This window comes from Prunus dulcis, chromosome 8 (genome assembly GCF_902201215.1).
Source record: "Prunus dulcis chromosome 8, ALMONDv2, whole genome shotgun sequence".
Classification (NCBI taxonomy): Eukaryota; Viridiplantae; Streptophyta; class Magnoliopsida; order Rosales; family Rosaceae; genus Prunus; species Prunus dulcis.
The window spans coordinates 20,154,111-20,176,317 of NC_047657.1; the positions used below are offsets into that span (position 1 = coordinate 20,154,111).

General features: G+C 37.1%; 3 protein-coding genes across 4 annotated transcripts; 2 read left to right on the top strand and 1 right to left on the bottom strand.

Moving 5' to 3' along the window:
- Nucleotides 1-300: 300 nt before the first annotated feature.
- Nucleotides 301-6,976, bottom strand: LOC117636450 (kinesin-like protein KIN-14I). Its single transcript, XM_034370949.1, has 19 exons — nt 6,414-6,976; nt 5,744-5,910; nt 5,508-5,651; nt 5,046-5,282; nt 4,847-4,918; nt 4,479-4,547; nt 4,154-4,231; nt 3,936-4,043; nt 3,767-3,848; nt 3,576-3,671; nt 3,304-3,477; nt 3,084-3,190; nt 2,799-2,977; nt 2,376-2,537; nt 2,038-2,291; nt 1,764-1,927; nt 1,466-1,663; nt 747-1,237; nt 301-649 (listed from the first exon to the last, which is right to left on the bottom strand). Exons 1-19 carry the CDS (start codon nt 6,529-6,531, stop codon nt 523-525), a joined length of 3,027 nt encoding a protein of 1,008 aa, XP_034226840.1. The 5' UTR covers nt 6,532-6,976; the 3' UTR covers nt 301-522.
- Nucleotides 6,977-13,138: 6,162 nt separating this feature from the next.
- LOC117636451 lies at nt 13,139-17,556 on the top strand. 2 transcript variants are annotated; one of them, XM_034370950.1, is made up of 7 exons: nt 13,139-13,682; nt 14,515-15,281; nt 15,705-16,347; nt 16,445-16,545; nt 16,648-16,737; nt 16,841-16,968; nt 17,051-17,556. In XM_034370950.1, the coding sequence occupies exons 2-7, from the start codon at nt 14,616-14,618 to the stop codon at nt 17,181-17,183; spliced, it is 1,761 nt and encodes a 586-aa protein (XP_034226841.1). In that variant the 5' UTR covers nt 13,139-13,682; nt 14,515-14,615; the 3' UTR covers nt 17,184-17,556. The 2 variants fall into 2 exon arrangements, with proteins under 2 accessions (XP_034226841.1, XP_034226842.1); XM_034370951.1 differs by having other exon boundaries at nt 15,708-16,347.
- A 603-nt stretch (nt 17,557-18,159) lies between these two features.
- On the top strand, nt 18,160-21,553 carry LOC117638056 (ATP-dependent Clp protease proteolytic subunit 5, chloroplastic). Its single transcript, XM_034373140.1, has 9 exons — nt 18,160-18,425; nt 18,961-19,080; nt 19,188-19,302; nt 19,407-19,499; nt 19,637-19,682; nt 19,782-19,854; nt 20,410-20,444; nt 20,534-20,622; nt 21,023-21,553. The coding sequence occupies exons 1-9, from the start codon at nt 18,298-18,300 to the stop codon at nt 21,278-21,280; spliced, it is 957 nt and encodes a 318-aa protein (XP_034229031.1). The 5' UTR covers nt 18,160-18,297; the 3' UTR covers nt 21,281-21,553.
- Nucleotides 21,554-22,207: the final 654 nt, after the last annotated feature.

Below are 22,207 nucleotides of genomic sequence, written 5' to 3' on the forward strand. Positions count from 1 at the left end.
GAATCAACCAACTTTTCTTGTCGTCAGTTGATAGATTATGGATAGGAAAAGAAGCATCTAAATCATTTTTTTTAATTTAAAAAAATTTAACGCACCAACTTGTTTAGATAGATATCAGATAAAAGAATTGAATCTTTGTTTAATGTTAGTGTAATTAATTAAGTGTTTTGGTTTGCTTGGTGATTGTTAATACAATAACTGGAACCATAAAATTTGTACAAAGAAAGTTTTATAAATTTATAAACATTATTATCTGTCATCCAAACCAAGTCTGGCAGTATTTGTCTACACAACTCACTCTTAAATTTACAAGCAACTGGATTTATTGCTGCACTTAACTGTATATAAAACTTACAATATTTTTCTTTTTCGGAAAAAAAATGAAGAAAATAGTAAAATATCTCTCCCTCTCTCTCTCTCTCTCTCTCTCTCTCTCTCTCTCTGTGTAACAAAATCAAAGAAATCACTACGAAAAAAAAATAAAATTGAATCACTCTCTCTCAACGTGTTAAGTTAACACCTCTACTTTCTATTCCCAGCTTTGCGTTTCATCTCAGCTGGAGCTGGCTGCCTTGCAATCCTATGTGGCACCCCATTCAAAGGTTTCCGTGAAGGTGAAGGGCCTAGAGAAGAAGGATTAAAGCTCTTGCTGCAGAAATCATTAGCAAGTTTTTAGGAAGCTGATTATATAAACTCAGTACACGGCATGTAAAAATGCATAACAGAAGGCCAAGTTCAAAATTTACCTTAGATCTGGGCTTTTCACTTGCTTTGCATTAGATTTCTTGGTCTTTGACCCAATGCCATTGCCCATGTTAGTAAGTTTAGTCTGATTGAATTGCCAGAGCAAATCTGGCTCTGAAGAGTCACTGGTGGCAGCATCAAGATCATCCATGTCATCTGTACTAGCGACATTGAACCCGTTGCTTCCCATGAACATATTGTACGACTGTTCTGGATAAACCTTGGAAGAATCCTGGAGATATTTCTGGTAGAAAACATCAGATAAATTCCCATTGTCTGCTCCCCAGCATCCTAAACGATTTCCAGCTCTGCTTGCTGCTTCTTGCTTGTTCACCATAACCTTATCCACCCACTCACCCGAGCCAATTTCTTTATCATCCTCCCCATAATTCTGGCTAGGACTTTCAACTGGGGGCCAGGGAGGTGAATTCACTAGTAGCTCATCAAGATCAAAGCTCTCTCTTTTTTGCCTTGAGGCCGAATTGTTGTGGGACTACAAAACCAGGACATCAAGCAACAACGCTAAGTTCACAACACTAGAACATACTAATTGAATGGTTGCCAAAATTAATCTAGGGCAAGGGACTAGAAACCCCATAATTCAAATGTCTCTTGGTATCCAAGAGCCACAAGGCATCAAACTCAAATTTTGGCAAGAAATCTACTAACAGTTCTAAAATGATGGCTTTCTTCCGAATCACAACCAAAAAGTAAAATTTACCTCAGTGATCGCTACATTGCCCATTGGTTGCCGGCAGCCAATCTGATTGCCTAGCATGTCTGTACCCTGATGTTTGGAATGAAAAGGTGACAATTCACTAGCTTTTGTCCTATATTTATCGGAGCCACCAGAGGCTGGGCGTTTATTGTGTTCATCTTCCTCCTCTTTCCTGGCTAGTGCTGCCTTAAGACCAGCAATCTGATCACAAAAAGTTCAACAATGCGAAGTAAGAATTGATTCTTAAGCTAACCGTCTGGAAGAACCATACAAGTGACAGTCTGAGAGACAATGTAAAAACCTGTTCTTTGAGTGCTTTGACATCTGTACTATCTTTGTTTACCCGGGCAGCACCAAGTTCAACTGTGGCTACTCGCTCTGCAAATTTAAGTGTACTTATTGTTTCACTAACAGCATCTGGCTCAGGACTTATGTGAACAAACATAAGTGTCTTGGCTTGTCCACCTAAAATAAGATTACAAACAAAGAGTCGTAATCAAATTTTCTTGGATAATCTAAGGCTAAAGACAGAATGTATACCCATTCTCAAGAAGGCATGTGGTAGTTAAACTTACCAAGTGAATCTTGGAGCAGCTGTGTTAGTTTGCTGTTTCTGTAAGGGACATGTGAGTTCTTTTGGGCAAGGGAAGCAATCACATCACCTAAAGCCGAGAGTGACTTGTTAATATGTTGAGCTTCTTTTAATCTATCTCCGGTCACCTCAGATTTGTCTACCCTCTCACTCCCTGCAAGATCAACCAGATGCATACAGCCACGAAGAATAGCTCCAGATGTCAAATCCCTTCCTTGAACATGAACAGTCAAGCAACTGCATATTGATAAAAGTTAGAGTTGGCTAATTCCCATTTAAGTATTCGTACAAACTTGGCACCACAGAAGACTAGATTCCTACCTGTGAGAGCGACTACTACGGTCGTTTAGGGCAGTTGCACCCACAACACGATTTCTTTGTCCAAGGTTCATCAGATCAATAACATCAGATGTTGATGAGACACGAATAAGATTTGCGTCTGGCACACTGAGACCTGTCTGAGAACTATTACGAATTTCTAATGTAACAACCAGTTAAGAAAAGCCTGGCAATTGTAGATAAACAAGCACATTTTCATCTTGATTTTGACCCATACTGAAAATTAGGTATATTTAAAATCCAATGATATAGTACAGCTAAACAAATTTATTTTTAAAAAAGTAACAAACTGATGTTCAAAAGATATCTTGAGTTTTCTGTTTGTCTTTTGCCACGTAACTAATGTCAAGTTTCTTGACCTCATTAAGGAAAAACTAAATTAAGCAGTAAATTAGTAAAGGATATCTTTTGTTAGTTCCATCAGTAACAAGAAGATCTCGGACTTGCTCGTTATAGATCTCAATCATCTGAACAGAAACATCATACTTGAAAGTGTCCTTTCTTTGATCTGCTATCAGAAACAAGTCTCCCAATGCCCTATAATTTACACCTTGGCTTTTCTCTATAAGCTCTCTGGGTCCAGTCTAATCATGCAAGTACCAAAAATCAACGATAGTATGCATGCATTAATCAATCAAGCAACAATTTACATAAAATAGCATGTATTCAGAGATAGAGAGCATATATTACCATAGTGTAAGTTTTCCCTGATCCTGTTTGGCCATATGCAAAAATACAAACATTGTAACCATCAAGGACAGACCGAATCAGTGGGTGCATATCAGAGAAAACATCCGCTGCAATAAAATAGAACAAAATACTGTTATAAATATAAGCTTAATGTTAAGATAATAAAACTCTGAAGATTGTTTTTCTCCAAAAAAACTTTCTTAATAAAAACCATACCAACCTTGGGTTGCAGACGGCCCAAAGACTTTGTTAAAGTTGAAGGACCTACGTCCTTTCCCATGTCTTGAGGGGATGTTAATAGTGATATTTCCATCTTCAATGTGATCCACAGTGCTCATATAGTTTGATAGTCCAGATAAGAAAGGTCTCACTCGACAATAAACCCTGATACTTCCTAATCGACACAACAAAGAACTAATTAACCATTTTGAGGACTCGCATTATTTAGGCATGTGTGAAACTTAAAGTATAGACAACTAATGATCTTATTACCTTTGAGGTCTTGGACTTGATTGTAAAGCTTTCGGTTTTCCTCAAGAACTCTGTGATACCCACTCGCAGCATGAGCTAGGCTGTGAATATGCAAACCTATGGAAGCAAAAACTTGAATTAGAAAAAGAGATACCAACCCCAAAGGGAAAAGGCAACCAAAAGCAACAAGTAGTTTTTTTATGAGTTTATACCAATATTGTTGAACTCCTCGTGGAACTTCATTTTCATAAACTGAATACCAGATTTTGTAGTGTGGAGAGTTTGCTTTAGTTCCTGCAAAATTTACATATGGCAATGGCATAAATATGCGAACCCATAACAAAATAAAATGATGGAGACTACTTCAGAGCCGAAACCCACCTGAACATCTCTCTGTTGTCGATCAAAGATCATTTTCTGCTTAAGCAGCCGAACTTTTGATTCCTCTTCAGAGATGTAACTTTTATCGAACGAGTTTTTGTCTTCCATCTAATTATTATTGCAAAAGACACAAATATATGAGTTTTAATCTAGTTATAGACGTTGACGTCAAAATATGAGTTTCACTTGCTGTTCAAAATGTAAAGCACAATAGTTACCATTTTGTCACCAGAAGCGAATTTCATTGAAGGCTTTTTGCTGTGAGAAACAGCCGCATCTTTCAGAGTTGTTTTTGTCTGTAAGATATATTAATAGGTACATGTTTACGTTTAAATTAAAATGACAAGGAACAAACGGTATATAAATTTAATAGCTCATGTTTCCAATGTAAAAATTCTTGGATGCCTCAGTTTCTGATATTAGGTTTGTCTAACACATACAAACATATAAATGATTACCCTAGTCATGTTGAACAGGTGAAAGTCTCCTAATAATGTTTATATAAAAAAAGATAAAAGTTTTTAATGAGAAAGACTGGCATACCAATTCATATTGGCTGGCAATACGTTGCTCAAATTCCTCCACGAGCTTGCTTAGCACAGACTCTACCATCTGTTACAGCCAGAAGGATAAAATAATCCAATTAAGAGCGAGCAGAAATGTTAGAAGATAAAGTTGACAGTGATTAATAGTAATTTATAGGTGGTGGTATCAATGAATCAACGATTGCCCTCTTTTTCATGCAAGTTAAAAACGCAATTGGGTGGTCAAACACAAACCAGTTAGGATTGTGAACGCAAAAATTCAAGTAGCAGATATGACTGGTACAGATGAAAGACTGTTTCGCCAACTTAATTAGAAAATAGCTATGCTAACAATATAACTCACACTACTGAGTGCAATGCCCTTACCACTGGAACTTCTTCAGGCTTCTTATCTAATAGAAGTGCACGGACAAGCATACTAAAGGAGCGAGAACTAGACTGCAAATATGCAAACAGGAAAGGAAAAGCTTATGGTTATTCTTCTAATTCAATTGAGAAAGAATGCAGAGATACAAATAAATAAATATAAACAGAAATAATGATAACAAAAGTTTAGCTTACCAACCATTTTATTTGAATCAAGATCAGAGGCCTGAGCACTCAAAGATTTTTCATTCATTGAGGAGGTCCTCGATAACGAGTTCGTGAATGGCTCGGAATTTTTTCTTACAAAAGACTTGGCTGACGTAGTAGGTTTTATATTTCCACCAAATTTCCATATGCCATTACCCCCAGTCTGTTTCCAGTCACTGTAGGATTTAAGTGCCAGAACTGTATTCACAACCCTTGCAGATTTCCCTCCCTGAAAGATAACAAGATAAAATGTACAGATGTTAAAGAAATACTTATCCTAGATAATCTAATTCTGAAATTATAGTTTTCTGACTACAAATTCCAGAAATTTGATGTGCATAGTAGTTGTCTTAAATAAATCTCTACAAAATAATGAAGAAGACCATTCGTGTAAAAGCCTATCCTTAAATCATTGTTATTAAACCTCAGAATTTGATTCTGCACGAGTACATACTTGTTCCAAATCGGAAGCCTCAAACGTGGGAAGCCCCATCTCTTGAATAGCAACAAGGAAGTTTCTCACATTCTCGAAGTACTGAAATGCAGACAATGCCGCCCCATCAGGGATCAAAGCTGAATCACATGGACTTTCTACCACCTGGGAAAAAGTTATGTAAGGTAAATAATGGATAAAATTTATAAAATTGAAAATGAAATTGAAAGAAAGCCGGAAATTAGGATCAGGGTCACCTTGGGCACAGCTCCAGTTTGAACCTTATTGATAGCGTTGCAGAGGATAATCCCACTTCTCAATCCAAGCCTAAACTCTTCCTCGGAAGGCTCAGCAGGCAAATCTTTAGCCACAACAACACCGATCATCTTCCTAAGCCACCCAGCAGCCTCATTTCTTCTCGATGCTACACAACAAAGGTTAGCTCATTTAGCTTAAGCAATGAAATGTAACCCAACTCTCAAGTACTCAATTTTTACTATTTCAAACTCGTTCAAAATTGGACAATTTAAGAGAGAATAAGTAACACAATTCGCCAGTGTGTGCCCACATTGCTTCAGAAAGCCACACATACAGAATCATCGGTCAGATGGTAGGACAATCATAAGATTGGAGCAAAATTCAAAAAATTTAAAGCAAATAAACAAGGTTCTTCAAGTATCTAACTGGTAAAGTTAAATCAGAACAAAAAGAGAGAGAGAGAGAGAGAGAGAGAGAGAGAGAGAGAGAGAGCTGATCCTCTGTTTGGTTGCTGAGAAAATGGATGAAAACACAATCTTGAATTTGAAGAGAATTATAGAAGAAACTTCAATCAATGCATATTCTTAGGTATTAGCTGGAGATTTTATTTTTTTTTCGGGACAAAAATAAGAAGAAGAAAGAAAGAAACAAGAATGGAAAAGTGATTACCAGCTTCCTCAGCTTTTCTAGACTCCAAATTGAGATCTCCGACGCGAGTACCATGCTGTTGAAGCACATCCTCCACCATGGACGCTACCGAAAATGACAATGTCCCTCCTGCCGCCATTGTTTCTTGCTTCCCTACCACCGGCACACTAACGATTTCTCACTCTAAGCCAAAACTTAAGACCACACTTCACAATCTCGCCATCAAATCCACAACTTCTCAAAAAGATTTATACCAAATCAATGTAATTAAACTCTTAAATACGTATACTTAGAACAAGTAGATTATGTTCTGCATTGCCGGCTCTTGAGGAAACAGAAGTAAGAACCACAAGGGTTTCACAGAAAGATCTACAATCAAAACAGTAACTCAGAGACGGGGAGAGAGAGAGAGAGAGAGAGAGAGAGAGAGAGAGAGAGTGGGCTTCGAGATGATATTATCTTTGTTGTTGGAGATGGTATTTGATGTAAAGGTTTCTTTGTTTCCAATTTAGACTCTCACATTCCTCCTCTAGTCCATGACCTTTCGCTTTTCTCTCTCTCTCTTTTCACGCTCTCTGCTTTAATACTCTCTCCGTCCGACTATCCTTTTTCCCCAAAGCTACTGCACGAACCTGTTTCCGAGCCTTGCCGGGTTCAAACCCATTTACCCGTTTTCAAATCAAACATCTAAACACCATTCAAAAACAAAAATATCCGGTGCAGTTGCTTCTACGGCGCGTGTGACTTGGCAAGTTTAGCGAGCTAGACCTGGATTTCACGCGCACCAGAGGGGTGGCTGGCTACAGATTTCGGGTTGAGATCCTACTTACAGGACATAGATCCGGGCATTTAATGTTCTAACCTCTTATTAAGCTATCGCTTTCAATCAAGGAAAACGATATCCACCATAACTTGGGATCCTATGTAGTTGTGGACCATAGTTTCTTTTACAAACTCATCATGTACAATTAATTTGTTGCAGTAAACCATTTTTCTATATCAGGTATAATTGTAACTACGAAAATCTTTTTTAATTAATCGAGGATGATTCGAATTTAGATATAACTATAAAAACTTTGCCATCATTTTGAATGCTGGATGACGGTCCAAATCAGTTTAGGATCCATGAAAACCTACCACTATTCCATGTATTTCTAGCTTGTGCTTCAAAATCCAATAGTCTTCAAATCTTTAGGCAATATGTAAAGAATGTTTTAATCTGATAACGATGGCTAGTGTGTGTGCCACTACTATTGCCTTAATTAGATGAATTCAAAAACATTAACACTAGCCTTTCAAATAATATTATCGCAAGTGGGTGAGTTTGTCCATTTCATTTGCATGTAGCTATCGTCATGTCCAACTAGTTTTATAGCTACCGTTTGCTAACTTATTCGTTTTCTTGGTTCAAATGTTCCGCTAGCCAACCACCCTTTCCTTTCAAGAGAAAAAGGAGGGAAAGAATTTTGTTTTTTATTTGAAATACATGCCCAGGTTTACTCATCCAATTCAGTTTCTGGTGTGTTCTGAGTACTTTCACAATATTTACAAAATAACCTCTAGCGTTCAAGCCAAATAATTTGTTTTAAACCTACCCTCCCTTGGTCATATACAAGTTCAAATTCAAATATTATATATATATATATATATTGGTTAATTTGTTTCAAAGCAACGAAAGCATATGTAGAAAGTATGAACATTGACCCAATATATTGGGCAAGTAAAAAGTTTGAAAGCAAGCTACAAGCATGAACATTATCCAATCATCTAATTACATCGAATATAAATATATACTTTAAATTGTAGGCGATTATCTGGTTGGTAATGTGTCTTTGTCACATAGAAATGGTTGTTGAACACCTATAACCACTTAGGTCATAATGATGGATTAACCAATACAAAAGATAAACTATGGCCTTGAGCTCTAAGTAAGAGAAGCTTGGAACTTTTCTACCGCCTATCTTTTCTTTCATCTATAATGTTGGATTGAACCTGTCTATAGTACTAGAGTGTTTTTTCAGCAAGCTGATCACTAAATTTTGATGAAAAACCAACACACATGATTTATTTAAAAAGATCAAGAATGTGTCCCGATATTCAATAAATTTGTGTTTTCCTTATTTTGACGGATTTGTCAATTATAATAAACTTGATATGAATATTATGTGTTGTGGCTAGAAAATGTTATGTGCACATAATTTATGACAAATGTTCTGTCTGCCTATTTAAAAAAATATTAATTGGAAGCAAACAAGCAAATGGGACGCGAGTGGAGGAGGCATGGCATGGGCATACTGCATACAGATACAGATCAGAACACTACTATCTCGATGGCTTCAACGTTCGAAAAATTCAAATGATAGGTCCGGTGCCGAACCTCTAGGTATGGATAAAGTTGAGGTCCACGTAGAGCGTCTTTACCGGTCCCACGCACGACCGTTCGGCGAACATTTAATATTTTAATAGCAAGAGTGAGTGATATACTCGCAGGCAGTTAAGGAAAGATTCACGACAGACCAATGGGTGTCAGCGGTCAAGCACAATGGACAATGGTTGCTTTGTACGTGACATGTTTTGATTGGATCAGGTTTGGGTATATCAATCTGCTGCCCCGTCATCGTGTAACGAGCGTAAAAGTTTTGTGATTTGCGGAAGTGTCGCTCAATCACAAAACCCGGCACCTGTAGCGCGTGGGAAGGCATCTTCCCATTTGAGGGTTTGTTTGGCAGATCCTGAAATTTTATCAGATTTGATTTAAAATACGTGTTTGGTTGGCAAATATAAATAAGTTTAAGAAAGAGTACATTCAAGTTGTTGCTTTGCTGATAAATTATATAAAGTTTGTATCATGTCACTCCTTTATAAATAATTATTCAGTAAATTAGTGAAATTCATCATAACATATAAAGTTAATATTCCAAACCTGAAAATATATAATGCTAAAATAAGTTAATTATTTGGCAATTAATATTTTAGTGTGACAAGTAAGCTATGAGGGAGGTAATTTTTCAACAAAGTAAGGAGAGATATAGTAAAACAAGTTTAGCTCTATTTGGTAGTAAATACATTAAGAAAAACTTGTATATATTCAATTTATGAAAAGGTAGCTTACTAACCACAAGGTGTGGTGCGGTTGGCAAACTGCCACCTCTAGTTAGCCAAGCTACTTAGTGCTTCAATGACGTTAGAATCACTTTGTGGCCAAGAGCAAGCAGAACCCCGAGCGGGAATTAATGCCACACTTCGGATGTGGGGATATCTCATGGTATTTACCGAAATAGTAGCTTACTGGTTGGTACAGATTATAAATGATTAAACTGAATTGGTTGCCATCCAATAAAAGAAGTGTCATAAAAGGAGGAAATGAAATGTAAATGGTGGGAGAGAGAGAGAGAGAGAGAGAGAGAGAGAGAGAGAGCCAACCAAGTCATTTGAGCAAGGGAATGGGTTGAAATTATGTAATTCTCAAAGTAATCAAATAAAAAGGCCCTGGACTGGACGGTTGTTAATCATTCATTATTACTTGTAATAAAAAGAGTGTCAATAATAGTTGGACTATAATTGCAATTACCAAATGCAGATAGATTATCTGTTACAATATTTATCGTCTTCACATGTTATGTTAAGCCAGCGCCCAGCTAAGGTGAAGCTGGTGCTTCCCTTCCCATGAATGATTCTATTCATGAATTGCATTTCATTGGATTGGATTGGACCCTATTAGATCACTTTCTGCTGCTGCAGCATTATGCACATGAGAGATGGGAAGCCGCAGGCCTGTGCCACATTATAATGTCATATCATGGAAACCGTACACGCGTCATCATCCTACTCGGCTACCCTATAAAAGTTTGATTTTCAGTGCTCTCCCAACTGAAGCAAAAGAAATTTTGCAGTAAAACTATCATGTAAAGCAATCATAATTAATTCAGACCAAAAAAATAAAAAATAAACAAAGGCATACATACTTGATAAACAGAAAGAATCATATTACATACATAAAGTAGATCATAAGTTTTTTTTTTTTTTATACGAGAGATATTGAAAGAGGAGATTCGAATACCTTGAGTTATAAGTTTTAGAATAGCCTTTATGATTCTTACACTAAAGTAAAAATAAAAGACCTTTTTGAGAAATTGGATCATGCAACCTAAGCTCTACTGTACTCATGATTTTGTTTTGGCATCTAATCCTAATTAATTGCTTTTATTTTGTCAATTCAGGGTAAGGTTTTGTTTTGGCATCTAATCCTCCCCTTTTCAGAAGGGTAAAAGCCCTAAAGAATAATTAACTCGTAATGAATGGTTTTCACAGAAGTGGCATATCCTCCTTGAGGTTTGATGTCTCTCAGTCTCAGCCATGACCCGGAAAAAATAAAAAAAAGATGGCCAGTTCCCACTTGATTGATGCCTTAATATAATTACACTGGCCTTTTTCTTTTTCATGTGAATAATTACAATGACTTTTTAAAGGGTTGCTTTCCTTTCACATTAACAACATATGCTCAACTCTACACAGAGAGAATATATATGGGTTTATGTCATTACAAAGTTAAAGCACTCATCATCATCATCATAATTGTGATTATAATTTTTGGTTGGCCAGAGTGTAAAAAGGCTCTTGGTGGCAAATATGGATCATAGGAATAGCAATCCTCCCTGGAAAGCCACCACCACCACCAGCCACTTCCACCCGCATACATATTTTTATATGATATATATATATATATATATATATATACAGTAACAGTTATAGATTTCAGAACAAATCTAAGCCAATTGGTATAACCAAATCATACCCAAACGAAAAAGTCAAGCCTTTTATTTCAAGATATATAAAGACCAGTTTGTTAAGAGATCAAACTTGGAAGTGGGTGGTTCCTAGTCCCTCGTGAGGTTGTAAATGCTTCTTCTTAGAACTTGGAAGGTTTGGTTTAATAAACTAGCAAAAATTATTTAAAATGTGTAACAGATAATATGGAGAAAAAAAAAGGAAAAAAAGAAGAAAAAAAATCATAAAGTTTTGGTGTTTTGGTAATGTGGGGGTGGGGCAACATGCGGAATCTGTAAATCATGAAAGCATTGCACTCCTCCATCTTTTGGTAGCTCATATATACTTTTAGAGCCGACACAAAACTATGATGAGGGCTCACAGAGAGAGATAGATGGAGAGAGGGCAGTCCTCCTTTTGCTCCTCACATTCCCCTTAATCATAATACTCTGTACTTGTTGGCTGGTGCAGCATTTGTTTCTAATAACATTCCAACTCATGTACACCCCATGTAATGTAATTGTAATACAAGCTATATATGGACAGGGGAAATCAAAACATATTCTCATATACAGGGATAACTGCTCTTAGCCACTTAAGCTATAAACTCTTTGCAATGTACATGTGAATTAAACATTCACGAAAGATAAAAGAGAAAAAAAGGGAGAGATTTTGTTTTATGTTCTTCTCCATTTCATTCCTTGCAAATGCAATTTTTCTTATACGCAGAGAAAAAAAAAGGGTATTATAATGTTCCATTTGGTTGTTTTGGGCTTGCTTAGGTAAGTGGATATTTGATGGCTTTGCAATCACGTTCAATTAGGTGGTTCCAACTTCCAATTACCAAACTCGAGTCTAAAAAGCTAAAGCGCCACACGCATGATGATGGGCCTTGATTGGCTGGGAACAAATCTCGGCCTAGTTAACATTATAATTTGATCCATTACATGTACGACTGGAGATGAATTGGGCTTTTTCCGGGTCAATAACTCATTGTAACCGCTAGCCAATGGGCTTATGACCTATTTCTTGTTGTCCCATATGTTAAATCGCTAGCCAATGTTATTTTAAATCGACCGGAAAAGGGAAGAAGACAAGCTGTTCTATTTTTGGTTTCCTATTTGAATTTCAGCAAATATCCCCAACTTTACCCGGCAGAATTCTTTTACACCTTCAACTCCAATTTTGCCCTTATTAATAAAATAAAAGCATTTCTTAAAAACAAAATGTACATTCAACAACTCAACACCCCCAAAGATAAAATATTTCATATTCATCCGTTGTATACAACTATATGTCTATTTCTCCTATCACACAAATGATTGTATACAACTACTAATGTCAAAATTCTCTCCCAAAATAGGCCCCATTCTCGACTCACCATCAATCCACTACCTCCCTACTATTTTCCTCTTCTGCGACTCTCCATCTCGCCTCTCTTTTTAATATGGAGCATGTTGACCAGTATTGTGGCACTAATGGAGAAAAATAATGAGTGTGAGAGAGATATGAGAGATAGGGAGGGAAGAAGCATACGAGAGTGGGGTGGTGGTGGTGGTGGTGAGTCGATGACAAGATTAAACCATTTATTTTTTTAGATGATCTTTCGATGATGATTTCTATAAAAGATGAAATATCAAATTGCTTTGATTAATATGTGAAAAGTTAACAATAACATTGTGTTTGTCTGTATTTTGTCGATAACAATTAGATAACTAAACGATATCCTTATTTGATTTATTTTCCGCAGAAATGATCATCAAAGCACAATTAAATGGGATGAGAGAGAACATAGAAATGGAAATTCTAGCGTTGTCCAAGAAAAAATGATCCATTAGTAGCAGTCCAAACACGCCCCAGTCCATGTGGAAATAAAATAATAGGAAAGAAGTCGCTAACATAAGCCGATTGTGCGCAGTGTCTAAACCTGCGCATACACTTGCAGCATAACCTTGTGTAGAAGAGGAGGGAAATAAAAAAGGAAAGCGAAGGAAAGAGAGAGAGAGAGAGAGAGAGAGAGTGAGAGAGAAAGAGGATTGAGTTGTTACTGAGTGGGTTGAACGAGTTGGGTGACCGATCAACAAAAGAAAGAAACAACAAAGACCAATCTAAACAAAATAAAAACCACAGGAGGGGTTTGGGGTTGGGGTCGGGGAAAACTTGGGCTTTGGGTCTTTGGTGTGGAATTAGCAAAATGGTGAACACGAAGATTATTAGCCCTTCCTCTCCTTTACCACCACCACCTCCTTTCTCTCTCTCACATTACCCTAAAAACTCCAACTCTGACTCTATCTCTTTCCCATTCTCTAACCCTAACTCCGCGTGTCTCTATCCACACCAGACACCACCATATTCTTTTTACTCACCCACCCAATTTTATTTCCCAGTCATTATCTCTCTGCGTCTCTCTCTCTCTTCTCTCTGCTTTGCCTCTCGGGGTTTACTTCCTTTCTTCTTTCGGAATGTTTGCGCTTTCTTTCACTGCGGCGACTTCTGGTGTCCCAATTCAGTTCGATTCATAAGGTATTGGATCGGTCTTTTGCTTGAGTTTTCGTTGATTATGTGAGGTTTTTCTCTCTGGGTAATTTGATTTTAATATGTTACAGCGGGTTTTGGGTTGTTTTTTGTTATTGGTTTTCTCTTTGTTCTGATGAATGATGAGTGTGTCATTGGGCGTGTGTATGCTGATTATGTTTTATATTGGTCTCTTGTTTAAGGTTTGGATGTATGTATTCTTGTGGTTCGCTTGCTTTAAATTTCACAATTATTTATGTGGGGTTGATTTCGATTGCTTCTAAATTATGTGAATGGTTGGTTTGGGGTTTTTGTTCTAGTGTTCAATGGGCGTTTTGCTTCTGGTTTGTTTCGTTCTTGGGTGGGCTTTTGTCATATATGAATTCATTGAATTTTAGCTAGAACCCGCTTTGGTTTCTTTTATGGGTTTTAGGTTTTGTAATGCCCCATTTTTTGCATTTGAATGTCTTCGATTTAATTGTTGTAGTTTTTGTGTGTTATATGTTAGCAACTAAGGCACAGTTTTATGGGATTCTGGGTTTTCACCTGTATGCTTTGATCAGCTAACCAAAAAAATTTGTGTTATTGTCAAGAGCTTTTGTTAAACACCCTTAGCCCTTCCAAAAACCTAAATTGTTTTTAATTTTCTTCCATTCCAAATTGGTTGTCATAGTTTAATTCTATGTTTGCAGTTTGTTCTCATGTTTTTTATATATAGAATGCTTCACATCCTTATCCTATGCTCTGTTGCTCTATGTTACTGAAAATAACAGCATATGATTTGTTTATTTGTAATTATGGAAATAGTTATATATGTTTCCTTCTTTTTTTTGTTGGGTAGGGATTTTGGCATCGCTGGAGTACTTCGTTGGTGTGTTTTTTCTTATTCATGTTTTGATAAGTAGTGGCATCACAAGAATTGGGCTGTAACAACTCTCTGTCATGGAAAACATTAGCAATAGTCATAGATTGGACAGTATCAGCACTGCTGTAAGAAGGAAGAGAAGTCAAACTTTTCGCCGACCTCGACCTGATTCACAGCCATACAATGAACTCCATGATCAGTCATCATTGTCATCAGCGACACCTTCAGATGATCAGAGCAAGGTCTCAAGTGATGAGAATGCAGGTTGTGATGCCAATTCTAAAAGAAAAGAATGTAGTCTTAATGAATGTATGGCCAGGGTTTCTTCTGCTATAGGCAACGGCGAAAAACCTCACAAAAATGATAGCAAGGATGGTGAATTTAATTCATTTTACAATAATGAGCCAGGACGAAATGGGATCAATAACAAAAGGTCTAGCGAAGGTGTCCTTGCTCCCGCTAATTGGAAAAGCACAAGCATAATGAAGGATGGTTTGATATCAGAGTCAAGAAGTGCTGATGCATTTGACGGGATGAATGGTGAAAGTCCAAGTACTAGGTTGTCAGGATTAGATGGATTTGGAAATGAGAACAAGGTAAAAAAGGTTAAGCTCAAGGTTGGTGGTGTCACGCGTACAATTCAGGCCAACTCTGCATTCAATGGTACAGCAGAGGGTGGGTCTTCTACGAAGACTTCTCGATTGTCAGATGTCTCTAGACAGCGGCAGAAGCCAAATCTTCCGGTAATAAACTATTGCTCTTTTATAGTGAGTAACGGAATCACTATCGCCCCAAATATACCAAGAGGATTTTAAGTTTTTTTTTCTTCACTTGCATCATCTTATTTGCGATTGATGCATATGCATTTGGGTTATGGGCCCTTAATGTCTGAGTTGTTGAAAATTTTGAATTTTGAGTGTATTTATTATAAAAGAATGTTTATTTTGTGTTTAAATTTTTTGATAATCAAGGCGACTATTGGTATGACCCAGATCAGAGTATCTACTTGTCACCACGTGGGCCGTTTTAATTGGATAAATGGAAACTTAGAATATGTTATGTATGGAAAATTATCCTTTGCATTTATGTGTGCATATTTACAAAATAAATGCATTTTATTATTGTTAGTCTGTTGAGATCTTTTTTGTAAACAAATTTTTCCATAGCAGGAAAATTCAGATGATAATCATTCCCCTTCAGATAAGAAGAGCGGCTTAAAAGGAATTCCGTGGAAGGATTTTTCGAGAAGTGGTTTCAGTCTTGGGAGGGATAATTGTTCGATGGGCAGGATATCGGGAAAAAACACCTCTGGAAAGGAAGGAGATAGATCTGAACCAGTTCGTAAGAGCAAGCGGGTGCCTAAGAGGCGTGTTCTTGATGGAGAATTTGGAGATGATGAAGAGGATGACGAGATTCGGTATCTGGAGAAACTCAAGACATCGAAGGTTACTGCAGGGTATAGAGAAGATGACGAAGAGTCTAGCAAGAAACATAGAAAACTTTCTGCAGTTTCTAATAGTGATAATGCTGGTGCATCAAGGTCGGGAAAAGACCTTAAGAAGAAGTCGAGAACAGATAGAGCATCTGGAGACACTGATTATGAGGAAGATGAAGATTCATTATCTGATGGTGAGCTTGAAGGTAAAAGGAAACAGAAGAAGGAATCTGTTGACTCTTTGATGGATGGTAAGAAGGAAATGACTCTCACAACTCGTCAACGGGCCCTTCAGTCAAGCAAAGATGTCTCTTCATCCCCTGGTTCAAGCTTAATTGAGTTTCCAAATGGATTACCACCTGCACCGTCTAGAAGTGAGCTTTTCCACCAATATTTTGTGTACTTTAAATTCTTTTGTTAGTATAGTTAATTGTAATATTTCCATTTTATGATTGTTGTGGTTGACCATAGAACAAAAGGGGAAACTTTCGGATGTGGAGCAGCAACTGAAGAAAGCTGAGGCTGCTCAGAGACGCAGAATGCAAGTTGAGAAGGCTGCTAGGGAATCAGAGGTATGCTTTATTTTACTCTTTTTTCCTTTGTCATTTTCCTTTAATTTCTTTGGAGTTCTTGAATTGGAGATCGGCCTTTATTTTTGTTATTGAATTACGTAGGCTGAGGCTATTAGAAAGATACTTGGTCAAGATTCCAGCAGGAAGAAGCGCGAAGACAAGATAAAGAAGCGCCAAGAAGAATTGGCACAGGTATTGTAAACTATGGGATTTATCCCTCCTTCCCTCCCCTCTTGTGCTTCTGCCTCTGTAAAATGCTAGCAGTTCCATCTTGTACTCACTGTACTTTATGCAGGAGAAGGCTGCTAACATGTTGACACTTCCATCAAACTCCATCAGATACGTGATGGGGCCAACGGGGACTGTAGTGATATTCTCTAATGATATGGGTCTTCCCAGTTTATTTGACTCTAAACCCTGCAGGTAATTCTTTTTGTTGCTAGTTTTACCCAATCTCTATGCTTGTTTGGTGATGGTCTTAACATCTTGTGGTATGGAAATTCAGTTATCCTCCTCCGCGTGAGAATTGTGCGGGTCCATCATGTACCAACCCGTACAAGTATAGGGATTCTAAGTCAAAGCTTCCTCTTTGCAGTCTTAAGTGCTACAAGGCAATCCAGGAAAAGATGCAAGCATGAACTACGGGCTAATGTCGGCAACAACCTTGTTTTAGCCTTCAAGTATGCTGGTACTTCTGCAGATGTCTAAGTATAGATTTTGGGGTTTTGGGGTTGGTGGGAGAACATTCTTAGCTCGGTGTAGAGAAGTTTATACAAGTACACATTGTTTATCGGCTGTAATAAGCCTCTAGGATTAATATATAAATAATACCTTCCATGTTTTATGATACCTGAGTTTTTTTTTGTTGTGGTTTTGGAAAGGTTCATTTTCATGGTGAGAGAAGCCTGTGCCCTGTTTGTTATTATATTGACTCTGGGTTCATTCGGCGTAGTGTAACATTATAAAGTTTGAGAAATTTATAATAAATAGAAGTTTCTGACCATTCAATTTGATCAAACCTTGTCACAAATTGACTTCAGTTCAACTTAATATTCCATATTATTTAAATGTCCAAATGTCATTGTAGAAAGAAAAAAATAAAATAGTTCTTTCATATTGCAATTTGCATCCGCATTCCAATCGTGTTTTCAGCAAAGTTAAAAAAAGACATATTGGAGATGCATCTTAAAAGGTAACTATGCCTCTTCTTTTTATTTGAAGATGTTCTCAATACTCCAGAGGCTTTTTTTTTAAATACAAGCAATGCTATGGGGTTTTCTCATACATACTGACAAGTATCATGGGGTTTTCTCAATACTTGAGGCTTTAATTAACAAAAATTCAATTATTACCCTCATAAATGATAAGATAACAAACAAAAAAAATGATGATGGAGAACTAAAATAGAACAGTTTTATTTAAAAAAAAAAGTTTCAAAATTTTATTTTATTCAAGTGTTATTTTAAAAAATAATTTTATTTAAGTGTTAAAGTACACAAATAGTGGAAAACTGTGGGCTAGATTTCATTGGGCCATGGCCTTTAGGCTTTGATGGAAAAATGGCCCAATGCAATAGAATCAGAAAAGCGCCAGGACAAGATATTACGGTGGAAGGTGGTAAGTTGTTGCTTGCTCCTACACTCCACTCTCCAGAGTCTACTCTGCCGCCGTGAGCCCTGAGCTTTATTTTGCAGATAAGGCGCCAAGTATTTAACTTCATTGCTTACTTCATTTACGTTAAACAAAACAAAAATGTCGCAGACGTGCGTTTCCACATCGGCCTCGTCTCTCAGATTCAACTCCCTTGGCTTCGTCCCAAACCCTAGCTGTTCTCCCCAACCACAGGCCCTCTCTCTCCCCTTCCAACGCTTACCTTCAAGGTACTTTCTCACTAACTTTAATTTCTTTATGTTAATTTTGAATTTTAACTCTTCTTTTTATCGATGCTTGGTTTTTAGAGAATATTCATTCATTTCTGATTTTGAATTTGTTAACATCTTCATTAATTAGTGAGTCTAATCTTTATAGCCTTAATATAACTACGTGGACTGGTTAAGATTAGGAATTTCATATTTTACGGCAAACCCAATAATCCAACTAATTGCTGAGAAAGTTGATGGGGATATTTGAAAGTTATGAGTTGTATTTGTATGTTTGGTCCTCGGTGTTGTATTGTTTATCTGGGAGTTTGGGGAACTTCTTCAGCTTAAGCTCACTTGATAGGGAGTTACCAATCATATGGGATGCAGACACTTTGAATTTCTCCTAACCCAATTCTTTATATTTTATATCTCTACTTTATTCTTGAAATTTTGGAAAATTTGACAAATTTTACCACTACATAAAGAAAAGCTTATGGGTTTATTTCCAGCTTATTGGGGTTGGATAAAACATTACGGTTTTAATGTGTTTCAGGAAATTGAATAAGTTAGTTGGGAAGAGCAAAAATCTCCAAAGTTCTCCAGTGAAAGCTATTTACTCTGGTGAACATTGGGCACCAGAAAGGAGTTCTCGTCAAGGAATTTGGTCCATAAGGTGGGTTTAGTGTTGATACATCCCTGCATGATTAATCTTTTCTTGGATAAGAAAGCTCGTGCATATCTTTCGTTTATGTTTATGTCAATTTGAATCTGATGCTGTAGGGAGGATGTGCAAGTTCCATCTTCTCCATACTTTCCAGCATATGCACAGGGACAGGGCCCACCCCCTATGGTGCAAGAACGCTTTCAGAGTGTTATTAGTCAGCTTTTCCAGCATGTAAGAGTAGCTATTGGTGTTTTTCCCCTGTGGAATTTGGTGGGTTCTGCACCTGTAGATAGTTTATTTTAACTAATGCTTTTCTTGTTTATTTTTTTTGTCAGAGAATAATACGTTGTGGGGGAGCTGTTGATGATGATATGGCAAACATAATTGTTGCTCAACTTCTTTACCTTGATGCTGTTGATCCTAAGAAGGTCTGTACTATTCTATTTCTGCTCTTCGCTTCTACTGACTCTCTCTCCCTCTTGCATGCATCATGCAGTGATTTTTGGAATTGTACAGCATTGTGCAATTGATTGATCGGTTAGTGTGTCTTCTGATTTTTGAACAGGACATTGTCATGTATGTAAATTCACCAGGAGGATCTGTTACTGCTGGTATGATATATCCTAGGAAACCGTCTTGCTATGTTTACAGTTTTTGTTCGTAAGGCAGTTTTGTATATTACTTGAATAACTAGCTTTTTATCTGCTTAGGTATGGCCATTTTTGACACTATGAGGCATATCCGACCTGATGTCTCCACTGTATGTGTTGGGCTTGCAGCTAGGTACATGCCCCTATAATACTCTTCTCTTCCCCTGTTACTATTAATGAGTTTTCACGTGTGTGTCTGTATGTCTTTGGTGTTAACTTATATAGATATAATTAGCGGTGTTGGTAATGAAAAATTATTCTAAACATGTTTCTATTTCCTGCCTCAAGATACGTTTGACTTGATTTTTTGTTCTTTGCTTTTCTATTCCCCCTCTGCCTTATCTTTGTGGGTGGTGCATCTGGTCATTACTATTCTGCCTTTGGTTTTTCTCCTATTTTGTCTAGAATTTGTAAGGGTGGTTTATTCATCATTCTTATGGCTGTATGGGCTAAAGATGCTGAGGAAGATTTAAGCTTCAAGTGTTGCTAGTTTGTGAAAGATTACATTTGCTGAATGCTTATAAGACTGATATATTAATATCATATTACTGGATGGCTTTGCATTCAGATCTTGAAAGAGCTGTTTGTTGATGGCCAAAATTCTTACTTTTTGCTAATGTTAGCATCCAAAAAAAAGTTTTGACCACTCATCAGTAATTGATATATGTATTTGCCTTTTCATGAACAGCATGGGGGCTTTCCTGCTCAGCGCTGGTACCAAAGGTAACCAATCCATGTTGGACCTGTGACTTGTAAAAATTGTGGTTTTGTATCCTGAAGTTGCTAAATATTTTTGGGTTTCTTCACTGAAGGAAAAAGGTACAGCTTGCCAAATTCGAGGATAATGATCCATCAGCCTCTTGGTGGAGCTCAAGGTGGGCAAACTGACATAGATATTCAGGTATGTTACTTGCTTACATTTTTGACACCTCTATCCATGTTGGCCAAAAGCCAAAAAGGAAAAATCTCTCTATATATAGCGGGGGACCTCATGTTAATTTAACAATCACATTTTGCATAATCTTTCATTGCTGGCTATTATACCTGTCTATTTTGGTACTTAAACCTTTAAATATTGAAGTAAAACTTATTATTGTTATGTGTTTTTTGGTGATGATTTATAGAAGGTTTTGGTCCATTATTTTCTTGAAGTGGCTTGGGTGCCTTATTTTGTACATCAATAGAGTTACATGTTTTTAAGAAGAAATCCTTGGAGTCTGTAATTCTTGTAAAGATTTGAAACACTTAGCAACTGAAGTGATGGCAAATAAGATTGATTAAAGAGTTGACATGCTGTACAGGCAAATGAGATGCTGCATCATAAGGCAAATTTGAACGGTTATCTCTCCTACCACACTGGTCAAAGTCTTGAAAAGATCAATCAAGACACAGATCGTGATTTCTTCATGAGTGCGAAGGAAGCCAAAGATTATGGGCTTATAGATGGTGTGATATCTAATCCTCTCAAAGCTTTCCAACCTTTGGCAGCCGCAACAGCAAGTGAAGATGAATCAGCTGAGCAAAGTGTTGCGGAAAGTAAAGGTGAATCGAGTGTCTGAACTTCTCCGGGTGTGGCAAGTACCGACAGGCCTATGTTGTAGAGTTATATGGGAAGGAGAGTGACATTTACGGAGTTCGTTTTTAATGCTGAATGATGTTAATATCCGTCAATCAGTGAAGAGAAATGTTAGTTTTGCTGTTAATTCCCTCTGAACTAATAATTGATTCATGAAAGAATAGAAAATTCTCTTCATGCATCTCTTGTTCTTTAAGCATCCTCTTTAGGTCATGGTGATAATTATGACAATTGACATGCTACCGATGCTTATTTTCGTAGTTTTCTCATTTGGATTCGTATAAGCCACTTGAGCAGCTCAGATAAAACTTCAATCTGTGGAGGAGGAGCAAGCGCCCGACTTTTCTGATTCCAACCAATTAATTACTGCCATCATTAAAACTTAGGTGACGTGTACGGCACATGCCTTGCATACATGGCCCGGCGATTTGACAACCATGGGCAGTTTTGAGTTCTATAATAGCAGAAAAACTTTCTTGTAACAGAGTCCAATCGATAATGCAATGACATATGAAAAAGTTATTTTGTGCGATCATTGATCGAGATAGAAAAAGTGATATTCCATTGAAAAAGTGATATTCCATTTGCATGGAAGTTATGCAGATTCTTCCCACAAGCGGATATACTTGTTAGTTTCATGTTTTGGCTTTTTCTAGAGAGAATCTGCAACGATAAAACACCAAAAGCCAAATGCAGCATAGACTTTGTAGGTATCGAGATTCCAGAACCTAATCCTTTTGTATCAAAGGAAAATAGGAACAAAATGCCAAAGAAACAAACATCTTCCTCCACCAAATCAACCACCCATTGAATTTTTTTAAAAAGGAGCTTAGCCTGCTTTGATTAATCACATAACTCTCCAAAAAGGAGGACGAACGCCTTCCACCAAACCAAACCACTCAAAGAAAAA